This window comes from Salmo salar, chromosome 11 (assembly GCF_965601325.2).
Source record: "Salmo salar chromosome 11, fSalSal1, whole genome shotgun sequence".
Taxonomy (NCBI): domain Eukaryota; kingdom Metazoa; phylum Chordata; class Actinopteri; order Salmoniformes; family Salmonidae; genus Salmo; species Salmo salar.
Window position 1 is genome coordinate 89,032,089 of NC_138301.1, and position 18,602 is coordinate 89,050,690.

Here is an 18,602-nt window from a genome sequence, read left to right on the forward strand (position 1 = left end):
AGAAAAGATAAAAAGAAGAACGAGAGGCTAACGCTTTGATTGACGTCGTTGCACGAGAGAATGGCAGTTACCAGGAGAGTGTGTGCTTTTTCTGACTGCTGTGTCCGTTTGATTGGGCACATGCTCATTACGGTACCTATTCCCTTTTACGGTGTCTTGAAAACGAAGGACTGAAACGTATGGGTGCTGAAATGGTTGTGACGGTACATGAAAGCTAACAAATGACTGAACTTTCCCTTTTCTTCTCAACACATCGTTCTGAAATAAAATCCAAAAAGGATTCATCTTCAAGTGAGCTGCAAAGACCCTTAGCAACCAGATGTGTAAACATAGCCTGGACAAACAGTCACCAGTCTTAGTCCTTCTCTATAGTAAATTCTCCAACAGTAATCCTCACCAGCCTCCAACAAAACATCAAGTATTTATCAACTCTAAATGAATGTCCTCATAAAACATGGCCGTAAACAAACAACCCATTACTTTGTGTGTGGAGGCGTGCTTACTTGGCTTGTGTGTGTGGTCAATCCTGCGTGTGAGTGTGACGCATAGGTTTCAGAGTTGACCATTTCCTGCCTGTGTGATTTGACTTTGTCAGTAAACAGATCAGAGGTGTGGGTGGCTATGTGCGTGTGTTTGTATATGTGTGTAAGAGTGCGTGGCCACGGACACGTTGCCGCGTGTGTTTGTGTGGGGCATAGCGGTTGGCTTTGTGTCAGGGCCATGTTTACTCCCCCCAAAAAATCTGCTGGCCCTAAACACATTTCTGGTGGTATGAGTCAACCTGGGAGACACTAGCAGGAGTATCTGTTCACCCCTCATCTGACTTCCAATAGCCTACAGTACAGCACCAGTCATTGAAGAACAGACTAGAGGCAGTCTATCAAATTATCATTTCACATTGAAACATCTTTATTCAAATTAATTCTTCCATTTCCAGTGATTTGGTATCTGTATTTTTGGGGGGCGGGATGGAAATGGTTTTCCATCGGTATACTGTATGTGAAGGTGTTTAGGTTTAACAACCTATTTGGCATTGCTTTTTTTTTTTATCTAGCTAACACATGTAATAACTCATTGAGTTGATTCTTAAGTGTTTGCAGCAAAGTGAGTGGTAAGGTATGGTACGTACAGAGACAGTGGAGCTGGGTGTATTGGTGCCATAGCCAGAGGAGGGCAGAGATGCCAAAGACCAGCGTCGTCCATCAGTCCTTCTCAAACACACAGACAGACAGAGGTAGAAAGAGACAGACGTCACCATTAACTTCGAACCCAACCCCAAACCCATCCATAACTAATCAGGAATGAGAACTGTAGTTATGAACAATATATTACAATACCTACGAGTGATATTCAAAACAAGAATACTCAAATATCCAGGATTGTACATAACGTAACTGCCCTTATTTGACTGAGCTTATTCTTAAAATGTCCAAAGTGAAATCGGCAAAGGCCTAAAAATCAAAGGTTCTGGGTGACCTTTGAAAATATTCAGCTTTTCAAAAGCCTACTGAAGCAGTGTCCTTGACCTCTGCTACCTGCAACAAACGCCTAGTAATAAGATGCCTTATTTTGCACTTACCAATAACACTGAACAAGAAACTCTCAAAGGAATAATACATGAGATTACATGTAGGGACAGAGAGAAACAAATCAAAAGGGATTTTTCATGATTCAGAAAGTAATCAGACCCCTTGACTTTTCCACATTTTGTTATGTTACAGCTTTATTCTAAAATGGACTAAATGTTTTTTTCCCCCCTCAATCTACACACAATACCCCATAATGACAAAGCAAAAACAGTTTTATACATTTTTGCAAATGTATAAATAAAAAAACCTGAAATATCACATTTACATAAGTATTCAGTATTCTTTTACTCTATGGAAAATTCCTTCGACCTCATGGATGGTTTTTGCTCTGACATGCACTGTCAACTGTGGAACCTTATATAGACAGGCGTGTGTCTTTCCAAATCATGTCCAATCAAATGTATTTACCACAGGTGGACTCCAATCAAGTTATAGAAACATCTCAAGGATGATCGATGGAAACATGATGCACCTGACCTCAATTTTGAGTCTCATAGCAAAGGGTCTGAATACTTATATAAATAAGGTATTTCTGTTTTTTATTCATAATAAATTCACAAAAATGGCTAAAAAAAAAGTTTTGGGTTATCATTATAGGGTATTGTGTATAGATTTTCTTTTAATCAATTTTAGAATAAGGCTGTAACGTAACAAAATGAATACTTTCCGAAGGCACTGTATATACCAAAACTACCTCGTATCTGCGCATATCAACTCGGTACTGGTACCCCGTGTATATAGCCAAATGATCATTTCTCAATGTGTATTTATTATTACGTGTTATTACTTTTCTATTATTCCTCTATTTTCTTTCTCTCGGCATTGTTGGGAAGGGCAAACTGAGGCCTAACATGACGTTACCTGCCTGGTCTGTGGCAAGGACTGTGAATCATAACAATAAAGAAAACTCCATTAAAATAAAATGTGTTGAATGAGGGTAGAAAAAAAAAATTCTTTCAGGCTATTTGTGAAAGACTGAACCCTTGAACCTGCCTGTGATTTATATCTCTGTATAGAGAGCCAGTCAGAAGACAGTGAGATCCTGCCTTCGCTTCTCAAGAGAACCGTTAACTGTCTGCATCAGACTATAATAGCACCACAATTTGGTTTTGTTGGAAAAAAATAACTATAAACCGTTTCTATCAAGATTCATATTTCCTTTGTATCCCACATTTCTTATGCCATCTGTCAGATGATTACCGAGAGAAAGCAAAATTATGACTGAGTTGAAGTATGAATTACTTTCAGGAAATTGGTAAACAAAACAAAAAAAACATTTTATTCCTGCAAGCATGCTAGTTGAGCAGAGGTACTGAAAGAATGTGCATTTCCTTATTACCTTCGTGCAAAGGAGAAGTGGGCTGAGGCACTAGGAGAGAAGTTTCTGGGGCTGTCTTGAGGACTCGTTCCTGTTGTTCAGAGGAAAAGCAGAGAAACAAGGGAAGATTAGAAGTAAAAAAAGAAAACATTTCATAAACCTGAAATAAAAGCATTTGAAATTAATGAAGTTAATAATAATAATAAGCCTGGAGCATAGAATCAAACCTATACCAAATTGGGAGTTGGTCCAAGCACTGTGTCACATTGATATGAAAAACCATAGAAAGTCTAATAAACCAGCATAGATAAAATTACATTTTTTCATCAGTTTACTCTTAGCTATTGTACTTTATACTGCATTTTAGATTTTATTGTGTTTCCTTGTGTCTTATCTGATGGAGCTTAATCTAGGAAGACTTAAAGTCTCTCAAATGGGACTGCTCTGCTTGAATCAGTAACTACATAATATTAACAATTAACAAAACGTTTACGTGCAATTGTCCCAACCAATGAATAATTCAATTTTTACCCCCCCAGGTGTCAGTCAAAAAGCAAAAAGAAGTGTGAAATTACCCATTTTTAAAAAAGGTCTTTGTAGACAGAGGAATATCTCAACAGACAAAGACAATTTACTTAAATGGCAGCTGGTTCTCATGTGTTGTAAAAGCAGCACACACAACATAGCTGAATATCAAACATCTGAAAGCTATGAGGCAGCAGCGTACAGTACCTTCAGCTCAAGGAGCTAGGGGAAGAATGGACTTCTGATTTGCTTTACAAATGTGCTAGTTGTAAGGCACTACAAATGCATGACAGGTACTGTACTCTAGAAATGCAAGAAAGGTACACTACCTGCCTAGCACTAGCATGCTGATTAAAACTAATTATAAAAAATTGTATGGATTGAATGTGGAATACAGACCCGTGGGTTACATGTGTACAGGGACAATACAATCTACTGTAAGAGTAGCCTATAGGCTAATACCGTATTCTAAATAGCTATGTAAATGAAATGGCGCTTACAAACAAAGACAGTCTGGGTGAAGACATCTGGCTATAAAATACACATTTTCTACCATCCATAAGGTGATAGTTATAGCCCTTAGCTAACAGACGTGAATATTTGGGGTCTTGGGGTTTTATTGCAGACCTTAATGTCCCATAGTGGAGCCTGAAGCGTCCTCTACCAGGGCGGCCCTTCAAATTATTCCTCTATCGCTCTCTCTCTCCAACCCACCATCCATATGGACAGCATGCACTTATTACCCACAGCCTTACAGTTTTGTGGCTACTGCCTCAGGCTATTCAACACATCAAACTGCGGGGCTTATCCCAACGACAGCAATTAGGCTTTGTGTTCCCTCACCGATAAGGTTAAGAACCAACCATCGGTCCAACGTTAATTAGACATAATTAACTCTGTAGCCGAAGGGGGGAGTAAACAGTTAATTAACTAAGACCAAAAATGTCCAACCCCTGTGACGAGTCTGACGATAGCAAAAGGGCTTTGCGGTACTGGGGGTAACAATGATGGTACTGGGGAACAGAGAGAGGCTAGTGAGATGGTGATGAATGTCACCTGTTTAATTGTGGTGTAATTTAATCACATCTGATGAGCGTTAATAAATAATCACCAGAATGGGATAGAATACACCTGAGGAAAAGGAACACTTAACCCAATCCAGATGGAGGTCAAGTCCATTATTTGAGATTAATCCTGTATAATCAAATTCTAATAGCAATGTAGACACAGGATAATAAAGATTAATTTTATGTGTTTAGAGAAAAGATATCGGGATTGCTTATTTAAACAGTAGCAGTCGTAATAGAGTATGCTGAGCAGACTTAATCTAAACCAAATACTGTTTATAATTCATACGTAAAAAGCGTTCACTAACGATCCAGAATTCTTAATAGCTAAACTCAGCAAAAAAAAGAAACTTCCCTTTTTCAGGACCCTGTCTTTCAAAGATAATTTGTAAAAATCCAAATAACTTCACAGATCTTCATTGTAAAGGAAACACACTGTTTCCCATGCTTGTTCAATGAACCATAAACAACTAATGAAAATGCACCTGGGGAATGGTCGTTAAGACACTAACAGCTTAAGGTCAGAGTTATGAAGACTTAGGACACTAAAGAAGCCTTTCTACTGACTCTGAAAAACACAAAAAGAAAGATGCCCAGGGTCCCTGCTTATCTGCGTGAACGTGCCTTAGGCATGCTGCAAGCAGGCATGAGGACTGCAGATGTGGCCAGGGCAATAAATTGCAATGTCTGTACTGTGAGACGCCTAAGACAGCGCTACAGGGAGACAGGACGGACATCTGATCTTCCTCGCAGTGGCAGACCACGTGTAACAACACCTGCACAGGATCGGTACATCCGAACATCACACCTGCGGGACAGGCACAGGATGGCAACAACTGCCCGAGTTGCAAAAGGAACGCACAATCCCTCCATCAGTGCTCAGACTGTCCACAATAGGCTGAGAGAGGCTGGACTGAGGGCTTGTAGGCCTGTTGTAAGGCAGGTCCTCACCAGACATCACCGGCAACAACGTCGCCTAGGGGCACAAACCAACCATTGTTGGACCAGACAGGACTGGCAAAAAGTGCTCTTCACTGACGAGTCGCAGTTTTGTCTCACCAGGGGTGATGGTCGGACTCACGTTTATCGTCAAAGGAATGAGCGTTACACCGAGGCCTGTACTCTGGAGCGGGATCGATTTGGAGGTGGAGGGGCCGTCATGGTCTGGGGCGGTGTGTCACAGCATCATCGAACTGAGCTTGTTGTCATTGCAGGCAATCTCAACACTGTGCGTTACAGGGAAGATATCCTCCTCCCTCATGTGGTACCCTTCCTGCAGGCTCATCCTGACATGACCCTCCAGCATGACAATGCCACCAGCCATACTGCTCGTGATTTCCTCCAAGACAGGAATGTCAGTGTTCTATCATCGAAGAGCCCGGATCTCAATCCCATTGAGCACGTCTGGGACATGTAGGATCGGCGGGTGAGGGCTAGGGCCATTCCCCCCAGAAATTTCCGGGAACTTGCAGGTGCCTTGGTGGAAAAGTGGGGTAACATATCACAGCAAGAACTGGCAAATCTGGTGCAGTCCATGAGGAGGAGATGCACTGCAGTGCTTAATGCAGCTGGTGGCCACACCAGATACTGACTGTTATTTTTTATTTTGACCCCCCCTTTGTTCAGGGACACATTATTCCATTTCTGTTAGTCACATGTCTGTGGAACTTGTTCAGTTTATGTCTCAGTTGTTGACTCTTGTTATGTTCATACAAATATTTACACATGTTAAGTTTGCTGAAAATAAATGCAGTTGACAGTGAGAGGATGTTTCCTTTTTTGCTGAGTTTATTTTACTGAAGAAAAGAGCAGTGAACAATATGTCAAAGTAAAATGCGTACTGTAGGCACACACTCCAGCTTTGCCAGCACCTAAATGCCAAAACGGTGACAACCACTGCAACTAACATGACAACTGGAAACAATGCTCTTACCAAATGTACATGTACCTGCAATACGTCTGTGCCAGCCAGTGCATTTCTCCCATAGTTCAGCACTGTCATTACCGTCACTACTTCTCACATAGTTCATCTTAAGGAATGACCGCTCTAGCAAGGCAAGAATGTCTGACTACGCAAACAGAGGGCCGTTATCAGTGTTTGGCCTGTCAGGAAATAAAACACCCAGGCTGGAATAGATTAAGTCCAGCCTCTCCTCCCTGTGCATTTCCTTCATGAGGCCCACCACTTCTTATTCATTACAATCACAATCCCTGCTGGTTCCATTGCCAGCACTCCGATAGCACAGAGCACTCACCCTTTTTAACCATTGGCATCAGAGACTTGTCTTCGGCTGTACCACGAAAAGCCTATCATTTACTCAGCCTGCTTTTGCCTTTTGTCTTATTTGCAACCCAACTATAATGTGCTGATTTATTATTTTTCACTACACTGTCAGAATGTTTTTAAGTATGATTGTGAAATAATGCAGTTAGACTGCCTTCAGTTTACAGATTGGACCAAAGTAGCCTAGACTCACTTGGGTCTGGACACTAGGCAACAACCCAAATTTGACTAAAATAGTTGTACCATCAGAGAAATGTGCTGTATTTCGCATCGTCTTACATTATTTTCAGATCCCATCCTCCTTTGAAATCAGTTTCAATGAAAGCATTTGCCAATATAATAAAAAAAATAGTTGGAAAAGATTTCTTGCAGAAACAGCTAGTTTGTCACTTTTGTTGTAGAAGACAGGTTGCTAACATTTCAGACAGTGTGTTGTGGGAAAGGTCTACAGAGACAGCGAGACAGAGGAGGATCTTGTGGGTGGCTAATGAATCAGAAACAGATTGCACTCCTGAAGAGTGGCTTTTCCAGACTGCTTCTGCATTTACCCACAGACAATGGCCTTCATTCAGGGGTAGAACACTCTGGCCAACCAAAGCCTCTTTGCAAGCACAACAACATTCATTTAGTCTTTTACTCAAATCGGGCACTTCACACACACCCATCAAAACAGATGCCTGTACTGTACAGTACAACAATTATTCACACATAGACGAGCCTTACCTGTATGCGATGAGAGGGGGGAGTGAGGTCGCGGAAGCGCCGAAGACTGACCACTTCCTATCAGGCTTTTTCTGTTGCTCGTCCGGCAGCTATGAAAACAGACAGTAAGAGGTTAGACAGCTAAACTGGTGAGAAAGAGGCAACAAAGCCTCTTTGTCAGGCAGCAAGTCAGTCAGAGTGCTTTATTGTCTAAGTAAACATGCCAGATGTAATCATAGCTACTTAAGATGCACTTGACATTTCACTGCACTAATACATCACTCACATCCACAAAAATGACTTCCAGTACACACTGTAAAAGAAAAACATTAAAGACATGGAAACTCTTCAACACTTTTTTCCTCGTTCTTAGATTGATATAGGTTAGCACTTGGAGTATGATGAAGTTGCCCTAGATGCCATTTTCCCCCCTAAGGGAAGGCTAGGGCTGGAGCAGAATAAGGTGACCCCTACATCTGTGGGGAACTTCTACCTAGAGCTTTGCAAGTCCACATAACCCAATTCTAGAGGCCCAGATCTCTCCTATAGGTCAATGTGACCCACCAGATCTTCCCCTATAGGCCAATCTGCTACAGAAGGTACCACCAGATAATCTCCTATAGGCCAATGTGACCCACCATGGCTGCGTTAACACACGCAGCCCAATTCTGATATTTTTCCACTAATTGGTATTTTGACCAATCACATCAGATCTTTTCACATCAGATCTTTTTCAATGCTGATCAAAAGAACAATTAGTGAGGAGAAGAAAAAAAATCATAATTGGGCTGCCTGTCTAAACTCAGCCCATGTCTCTCCTATAAACCAATGTGACCAACCAGATATCTCCTATAGGCCAATCCTGTCCTAGCAGGCCCCAACCAGCAGGATCCATTAAACATCATATAACCCCGAGCACTATATGAGCAGGCAGTCTCAGCAACATGAGTAACGGATTCATTAGTGCCTCTGGTTAGTCGAAGATGGGCCTTGTCTGTGGATTATTAAACACTGCAGACCTGATTCTACACCCGGAGGAAGCTAAAAATACTGCACAGCTGGTAGTGAGCAAATTCAGTTAACAGTGACTTTCATGTAGAAAGAGGTAAGTGATGATTCTATTGGGGAAAGTCAATTTGCATATTCAGTGAACACACAAAATATAGGACTAGTCAGGGCTGGCACAATTACCGTATACCTGTGTAACTGACGGTTATGGGTGAAGACAGTCATGAAAATAGAATAACCGTCATAACCATAAAAACTCTAACGATCAGCTGACTGAAGCCCAATTTCCATTCACCAATATGTGACTGCAGCTGGCTTCGCTAACGTTGGTAAACTAGCAAGATGTTGAAGAATTGAATTCACCCTGAACCATGCTGTAACTAACGTTAACCCATACTCCTGCCATTGCCAGCCAGAGCCATGTATTTATCTTGCTGACGTTAGCTACCTAAACGGTTAGCGTCATCGATAGCATAACAGGCTAGCTAGCTTAATTCCTATCTTGCTTGCTAGACAACAGGTTTGATATGTCGCTAGCTAGCTTTCAATACGACCGGGCCAGCTAAAATTCGTACTAGTTTGTTTCAACTCTGATTTGCTAGCTAACGTTAGGTAGCTAGCTTTTGAGGGCTGATTGCTCTCATAAAAGTTTGTAGTGCAAAAATGAATGAAGGATCCAGCTATGGTGGTAATTTGTGTCATGTCTGACTACTGCAGTACTGTTTGTCCATGTGCTAGCTAACAGCAACAAGCCCAGACGAGCTAGCTAAACGTTGTCAACATCCAGCAGTGATCAGCTTGGCGGTTGCATAGTAACGGTGTCACTAGCCCAAATTCTAATCGAGCTGGCAGCAGCTGTCAAACTGTGCTAGCCCGGGTTTCCCATGACCCAGTTCGAATTTGAGAATTACATTCGAGCCAGCTCAAATTTGGCCCAAATTTTAAGTGCCAGTGGAAACGGTGTGGATGAAAGGTGAAAATGTGTATCATTTTTATCTTTGGCTGGCCAATCACGGTCACCCAAAATTCCATGACCGTCACAGCCCGAGCTCTAGTTAAAAATAGTTTTAAAAGATGGACAGGTCTACTGTTCTTACTCAATGAAAACAAAGGCAGATGCAAACTACTGTAGCCACTCCCTGAATCATTAGAAGGACAGTTTGATTTGTCCGACTAATATGCCTATTGCTCACCGAATAAATATTGAACAGCCAAAAACTGCTCTTCAATTGCTTGTCAGTAAACAATATAGGCCTAATATCATTTCATAAACGACTGTTAGTACATTGTCTGGCATGCCATCCTCTGCACCGTTTCCACAATCTGTACGACTAATGGTTACCAGCATGTAGCATCACAGTCAATGTAGGTCTTCAAACTATGCTCTCCTTAGTTCCAACAATAATGTTCATATTCTCCATTAAAACACATGGAAACTTCCAACTCCTCTCTTATTCCAGGTGTAACAGTACTACTAATAAAACATTGTACTTATACAGCAGTTTTGAAGATGTTAAAATCCCTTTACATACATCAATAAGACAAGTGAAAATGAGAAATGTATAAATCATATCCATAAAAACGAGGGTCCTTTAAAGAGCATCCTGGCTGGGTGACAGCCTCAGGAGGAAATGAAGGACAGACAGGTGCCGGGTACAGTAGCTCTATAATATCACGCTAACGAATCATATCCTCTTATTTAGCCGGGCTTAGCTAGCGAAGGTGTAACACTAGGATCCAGTCTGACGAAGCACTCTGTAGCCTACTGCTAGTGCGGAAGAATTGGGAAGCCTATTGTGTAAATGTAAAACATCTGACGACTATGATATTACTCTGTCATTCATTTATGTTTTTATTCAGACTCATTAGGGTGGGGTATTTTGAGTCACAACAGGGGAGTTCAGTAATGTACACAAGAAAAGGTTTGGAGAAACATGACTGATGGAAATGTTTCAATCTCAAGGGTAAATGCACAAAGTTCATCTACACTGATTGAAGTGGATTTAACAAGTGAAATCAATAAGAGATCATAGCTTTCACCTCGACACCGGTGCCCCTGCACATTGACTCTGAACCGGTACCCCATGTATATAGCCCCGCTATTGTTATTTACTGCTGCTCCTTAATTATTTGTTTATCTCATCTCTTATTTTTAAAAATATTTTCTTAAAACTGCATTGTTGGTTAAGGGCATGTAAGTAAGCGTTTCACTGTTGTATTTGGCGCATGCGACAAATACAATTTGATTTGATTCATCTGGTCAGTTGATGCCATGGAAAGAGCAGGTGTTCTTAATGTTTTGTATACTCAGTGTATTTTCACTACAGACATCAATACCCACATCACACTGCAGTATATAGCCTTTCCCAGATGACAGAATGAGAAAATACCCCATTCCTTAAAACATGGGACAATTCACTGCAAGGTCAGACCTCAATGAGACTGTGATTGCGCAACCTCCAGCTCAGCAGAGAGCCATGTCATTTCACAGAGTATTAAGCTGAAATTGAAGCACATTTCATACAGTGTAAATATAACTAGACATCTTGTCCGTTTCAGTGTTTTAGGATAGGAGCTGAGGCTTTGATAGAGCGCGAGTGAGAGTACGGCGCAGTAGTGTGCCGCATCATGGCTAGAGGACAGTGTCATTTCACAGACGAGCATATACAGGAGTATACTCGGTGTGTCCCACACACACACACACACACACACACACACACACACACACACACACACACACACACACACTGGCTGTCTGTCAGGTCTGTGGCGAGGCAGCTGCTACAGTTGACATTGCACCAAGGGGGGCTCTGATCTTAATGCTCTCTCAGTGAGGAGTCACTGCCATGTGAGAGGATTGCATTAGGTGTGCTTCAGGCTCTCACCCCTTCTCCCCAGAACACTAGCCATTTTTCTGCTGTAGAATTTTCAACATAATGGTTCAGTTCCAAATCTACCCATGGCCCCTATCCTTGACAATTTACATAGATATGAAAGGCTTTGTAGAATCACTAAATATCAATCTTGCACTCCGATAGACTAGGTGAGGGAATAACTACATTGTTTAAATTCAGCCATATTTCCATATGCTTCAATATGGCTACCATTGTTCCTGTTCCCAAGTAGGCAAAGATAACTGAACAAAATGACAACCGCCTCGTAGCACTTCTGTCATCATGAAGTGCTTTGAGAGGCTAGGCAAGGATCATATCACCGCCACCTTACCGGCCACCCTAGACCCACTTCAGTTTGCATACCGACCATACAGGTCCACAGATGACGCAATCGCCATCACACTGCCCTATCCCATCCGGACAAAAAGAATACCTATGAAAGAATGCTTTTCATTGACTACAGCTCAGCATTCAACACCATAGTACCCTCCAAGCTCATCATCAAGCTGGAGGCCCTGGGTCTCAACCCCGCCCTGTGCAACTGGGTCCTGAACTTTGACGGGCTGCCCCCTGGTGGTGAAGGTAGGAAACAACATCTCCACTTCGCTGACCCTCAACACTGGGGCCCCACAAGGGTGTGTGCTCAGCCCTCTCCTGTACTCCCTGTTCACCCATGACTGCATGGCCATGCACGTCTCCAACTCAATCATCAAGTTTGCAGACGACACAACAGTAGTGGACCTGATCACCAACAACGACGAGACAGCCTACAGGGAGGAGGTGAGGGCCCTCGGAGTGTGGTGTCAGGAAAACAACTCTCACTCAACATCAACAAAACAATGGAGATGATCGTGGACTTCTGGAAACAGCAGAGGGAGCACCCCTAATTCACATTGAAGGGACATCAGTGGAAAGTTTTTAGTTCCTCGGCGTACACATCACGGACAAACTGAAATGGTCCACCCACACAGACAGTGTGGTGAAGAAGGCACAACAGCACCTCTTCAACCTCAGGAGGCTGAAGAAATTTGGCTTTTCACCCAAAACCCTGACAAACTTTTACAGATGCACAATCAAGAGCATCCTGTCGGGCTGTATCACAGCCTGGTACGGCAACTGCATCACCTTCAACCGCAAGGCTCTCCAGAGGGTGGTGCGGTCTGCACAATGCATCACCGGAGAAAAACTACCCGCCCTCCATGAAACCTACAGCACCTGATGTCACAGGAAGGCCAAAAAGAAGAACAAGGACAATAACCACCCGAGCCACTACCTGTTTACACCACTATCGTCCAGAAGGTGAGGTCAGTACATGTGCATCAAAGCTGGGACCCAGAGATTGAAAAACAGCTTCTATCTCAAGGCCATCAGACTGTTAAACAGCCATCACTAACATTGAGTGGCTGCTGCCAACACAGACCCAATCACTGGACACTTTAATAAATGGATCACTAGTCACTTTAAACAATGCCACTTTAAATAATGCCACTTTAATATTGTTTATAGGGATGCACGATATATCGGAATGTCTAATTTAACGCCGATGTGCAAAACCGATGTCAAAGCTGATGTGCATACCTATATAACGTATAGGTATGCACAATATAATATGCATACCTATATGACGCCGCGTAAAATGTTGAGCTACATGTTCAACACAGCATTCCTAACTTAGCCCACAATGTCTACTGTGTGGATCGAGCAGTCAACAAGTCGAGCAGTCAGTAGAGTAAGAACATTTCAGCAAGACAACTCAAAGGCAAAATCCATTGAAGCCAAGATAATGGAATTCATTGCCCGTGACAATCAACCGTTCTCTGTCGTGGGTGATGTTGGCTTTCGCCGACTGGTCGAGCACCGGTACATACTACCAAGTGCACCATTTGTCAGATGTTGCCCTACCAGAGTTACACAGTAGTAGCGTCACTGCTATTCGCTCCACGACATACATACTATGGAACACCGTTTGGGTCTTTGCGTGTCAAAAAAGATACAGTAGCACTGTCAAAACTGTATAAAAAAAATCTGCAAACACCGGCCACAAACTATGTGTTTATAATACCGCGTTGGTAATAAAGCAGAATTTGTTCGACCACAACTTCTGGAGTACCTAGCTAGCACCAATACAACCAGCCTGAAAACAATGACCAGTAGAAACTGCAGTAATTTTCATTATTCTTAGCAATGATTTAGGAATCCTTGTGAGTAAATATTAGCTAGGTAGTCACTTGTTGTTCGCCTAATAAAATTGAACTTAAGTTCATGAAAATAAATAGCTAGCCAGCTATGTAACCCTGTTGCCCAAAGCTAATGTTATAAGCAGCTAGTGACACTAGACAGGACTATATGTTGTGGAGCTAGCCACAATAAGGATTAGGCACAGTAGTGGAATTTGTGGTTTGCCTCCAAAGTAAAGGTATGTCATTGACAGTGATGCAAATAAATACAAATAGTAGAATTATACCATACTTTTATTTTGAAGGCTAACCGCAAAGTCCACTGTTGGGTCCGACCACCATTAATAAATTAAGAACAGTCTTATTAATTAGGGTTATTTCAGAGAACACCTAGCTATATACAGTTGAAGTCGGAAGTTTACATACTTAGGTTGGAGCCATTAACTCGTTTTTCAACCAGTCCACAAATGTTTTGTTAACAAACTACAGTTTTGGCAAGTCAGTTAGGGCATCTACTTTGTGCATGACAAGTCATTTTTCCAACAATAGTTTAGACAGATTATTTGACTTATTCACTGTATCACAATTCCAGTGGGTCAGAAGTTTACATGCACAAAGTTGACTGACTTTAAACAGCTTGGAAAATTCCAGAAAATGTCATGGCTTTAGAAGCTTCTGATAGAATAATTGACATAATTTGAGTAAATTGGAAGTGTACCTGTGACTGTATTTCAAGGCCTACCTTCAAACTCAGTGCCTCTTTGCTTGACATCATGGGAAAATCAAAAGAAATCAGCCAAGAAAAAAAATTGTGAGGCAGGAAAATGATGTGGATATATTGAAGCAATATCTGAAGACATCAGTCAGGAAGTTAAATCTTGGTCACAAATTGGTCTTCCAAATGGACAATGACCCCAAGCATACTTCCAAAGCTGTGGCAAAATGGCTTAAGGACAACAAAGTCAAGGTATTGGAGTGGCCATCACAAAGCCCTGACCTCAATCCTATAGAACATTTGTGGGCAGAACTGAAAAAGCGTGTGTGAGCAAGGAGGCCTATAAACCTGACTCAGTTACACCAGCTCTGTCAGGAGGAATGGGCCAAAATTCACCCAACTTATTGTGAGAAGCTTGTGGAAGGCTACCCGAAATGTTTGACCCAAGTTACACAATTTAAAGGCAATGCTACCAAATACTAATTGAGTGTATGTAAACTTCTGAGAATGTGATGAAAGAAATAAAAGTAGAAATAAATCATTCTCTCTACTATTATTCTGACATTTCACATTCTTAAAATAAAGTGGTGATCCTAACTGACCTAAGACAGGGAATTTTTACTGGGATTAAATGTCAGGAATTGTTAAAAATTGAGTTTAAAGGAATTTGGCTAAGGTGTATGTAAACTTCAGTCACAGTCATGCGTGAATACATTTGATGTACGGGTGTCCCAAGAATTGAACCCACTGTCCTAGCATTGCAAGCGCCATGCTCCACCAACTAAGGTTATAAACTCAGCAAAAAAAGAAACGTCCCTTTTTCAGGACCCTGTCTTCAAAGATAATTCGTAAAAATCAAAATAACTTCACAGATCTTCATTGTAAAGGGTTTAAACACTGTTTCCCATGCTTGTTCAATGAACACTAAACAATTAATGAACATGCACCTGTGGAACGGTCGTTAAGACACTAACAGCTTACAGACGGTAGGCAATTACGGTCACAGTTCTGAGAACTTAAGACACTAAAGAGGCCTTTCTACCGACTCTGAAAAACAGCAAAAAGAAAGATGCCCAGGGTCCCTGCTGATCTGCGTGAACGTGCCTTAGGCATGCTGCAAGGAGGCATGAGGAGTGAAGATGTGGCCAGGGCAATAAAGTGAAATGTCCCTACTGTGAGACGCCTAAGACAGTGCTACAGGGAGACAGGACGGACATCTGATCATCCTCGCAGTGGCAGACCACGTGTAACAACACCTGCACAGGATCGGTACATCCGAACATCACACCTGCGGGACAGGTACAGGATGGCAATAACAACTGCCCGAGTTACACCAGGAACACACAATCCCTCCATCAGCGCTCAGACTGTCCCCAATAGGCTGAGAGAGGCTGGACTGAGGGCTTGTAGGCCTGTTGTAAGGCAAGTCCTCAACAGACATCATGGCCAGCAAAGAGCCCGGATCTCAATCCCATTGAGCACGTCTGGGACCTGTTGGATCGGAGGGTAAGGGCTAGGGCCATTCCCCCCAGAAATGCCCGGGAACTTGCAGGTGCCTTGGTGGAAGAGTGGAGTAACATCTCATAGCAAGAACTGGAACATCTGGTGCAGTCCATGAGGAGACGCACTGCAGTACTTAATGCAGCTGGTGGCCACACCAGATAGTGACTGTTACTTTTGATTTTGACCCCCCCCCCCCTTTGTTCAGGGACACATTCTATTTCTGTTAGTCACATCTGTGGAACTTGTTCAGTTTATGTCTCAGTTGTTGAATTTTATGTTCATACACATGTTAATTTTGCTGAAAATAAACGCAGTTGACAGTGAGAGGACATTTCTTTTTTTTGCTGAGTTTATAATGATTGGATACTAATAATGAATGTCCTATGTAAAGTGCTTTTAATTTATACTGAACAAAAATATAAAACGCAACATGTAAAGTGTTGGTCCCATGATTTTATGAGCTGAAATAAAATCCCAGAAATGTTCCATAAGCAAAAAAACATTTCTCTCAAATTATGTGGACAAATTTGTTTACATCCTTGTTAGTGAGCATTTGTCCTTTGCCAAGCTAATCCATCCATCTGACAGGTGTGCCATATTAACAATCTGATTAAACAGCATGATCATTACAGCACCTTGTGCTGGGGACAATAAAAGGCCACTCTAAAATGTGCAGTTTTGTCACAACACAATGCCACCAATGTCTCAAGTTTTGGAGGGAGCGTGCAATTGGCATGCTGACTGCAGGAATGTCCACCAGAGCTGTTGCCAGAGAATTTAATGTTAATTTCTCTACCATAAGCCACCTCCAATTTTAGAGAATTTGGCAGTACGTCCATCCAGCTTCACAACCGCAGACCACGTTTAACCATGACAGCCCAGGACATCCACATCGGCTTCTTCACCTGCGGGATCGTCTGAGACCAGCCACCTAATGAAACTGATGATTATTTATGTCTGTAATAAAACCCTTTTGTGGGGAAAAACTCATTCTGCATTGGGGTGGGCCAGTCTCCCAAGTGGGTGGGCCTATGCCCTCCTAGGCCCACCCATGGCTGCATCCCTGCCCAGTCATGTGAAGTCCATAGATGAAGGCCTAATGAATTTATTTCAATTGACTTATTTCCTTATATGATCTGTAACTCAGTAAAATGTTTGAAAGTGTGGCTGGTTGCGTTTATATTTTTGTTCAGTATACATCTCAAAAGCTGTTACAGGGGCGCCAATGTGAGTAAGTCAACTATAGCTTGTTTGAATTTGTGAATATCCCAGCTCCTTGCACATGAAGGAATCATTGCATGTCGTTCCATCTTATCACAGGGACACTTTTGGTGGAATTTGCATTTAAGTGAATCAATAGCCACGTTATAAATCAGCAGAATCCTACATTTATTTGTGGGCATAGAGAGCTCACGAAACTCTCTTCCAATACATCATCCATAGGAGTATGCTGTTTGTTTGGCTTGGACACAGGCCTCCATAGGACTACATGCATTTTGTCTGATTATATAAAAGGACAATAGGATTTCAGAGACACGGAACAATAATGGGATTGCTTTCACAGAGCCAACAGTGTGACATGGTCATAGAGGATAGAGAACGTCTTCTAACGAACAAGCCAATTTATCTTTAAGTGTTTGTTCATGTGCAATGGAGGCTGGCGAATAACAATAATGAAAGGGATCCGTCTTGTACAGCTGTCTTCAACTGTGGAATGAATAGGAATTACAAAAATAGCGCTGCCACACAAGCTATGATTTGAGGCGGTCAAACAGTTGTCATTAAGTCGGCATCATTTAGATTAGACATTATAAGGGGGCCATACATGCTTATGACAAGTCTTACAATCCATGATAACCACATAATACCACATTATCCTTGTTCAGACTTACCAAGTGGTAGAGCATTAATAACTCTATGGAAGGGTTTGAGAGAGAAGATCAACATATGATGTCACATATTATGTCTATGGATAAAACAGTGAAATTAGTTGGCATTACCCTTATGTCAAACTCATTAAGGGATTTTCACCTATGGAAACTCCTGGTCAGTCATGTGGCCCGGTCCATTTCACGATGGGCCGGGCCATTGTGAAATGTCAATCAGGGGAGCCTAGACCAAAGCCAAAGAACCATCAGAAGAAAACTAAAACCAAGGCCTATCTTGGCTCTTTCTTGGTGGGGACAGAGAACTGCTGTCATCAGGGTCGTATTTATTAAGGAACAAAGTAGCAAACGTTTTTTAACAGAAAACAAAAACAAGCGTTTCTTATTGGACAAATTCAAGTAAATCCTCCCTATTTCGGGTACGTTCTTCCATTTGGTGCCAAATGAATAGGACCCAGGATGTGGCTCCCAGCCATGAAACATTGATCAGGACTGCCAACTGAATAATATCCGGTTCCCATGTGCTCAGTCAAAGAGGATCAGGTTTAACCCAGTCTATTTATAACAAGAGAGTGCCACACTTCTGCCCAGTGGACACACCCACAACGGCCCATCTCTGCGCACACACACCCACACCCCTAAAGTATTGTGATTAAACTTCTGCTCAATCTACTCGAAGTCCCCCACTCTATGTCCCCATTCTCATAGAGACAGTTTACCCCCACAAAGCAATCACAACAGTCTGTTTAACTGGAGTGGCAGTTACAGGGCCAGGCAACGGCAACATGATCTAGCTATCGTTAGGGTTGAACTGGCTATTTGTATGCATAACTTATATAATATACTGGGGAAGCTATGCTAAGTACATAAACTACGAGTAAATCAACTGTTGAAGACAAGAAGAACTACAACCGGCAACAGGAAGTGCGTCACG

General features: G+C 42.1%; 1 protein-coding gene across 7 annotated transcripts in view; it reads right to left on the reverse strand.

Moving 5' to 3' along the window:
* Window positions 1-18,602, reverse strand: part of LOC106563017 (microtubule-associated serine/threonine-protein kinase 3) — a 197,201-nt gene that overhangs the window by 27,155 nt on the left and 151,444 nt on the right. For all 7 annotated transcript variants that reach the window (XM_082958135.1, XM_014128199.3, XM_014128202.3 and 4 more), the window contains 3 exons: window positions 7,507-7,595; window positions 2,929-2,998; window positions 1,130-1,208 (listed from right to left, as the gene is read on the reverse strand). In XM_082958135.1, coding sequence (XP_082814261.1) covers window positions 1,130-1,208; window positions 2,929-2,998; window positions 7,507-7,595 — 238 coding nt within the window. The remainder of the gene's footprint in view (window positions 1-1,129; window positions 1,209-2,928; window positions 2,999-7,506; window positions 7,596-18,602) is intronic.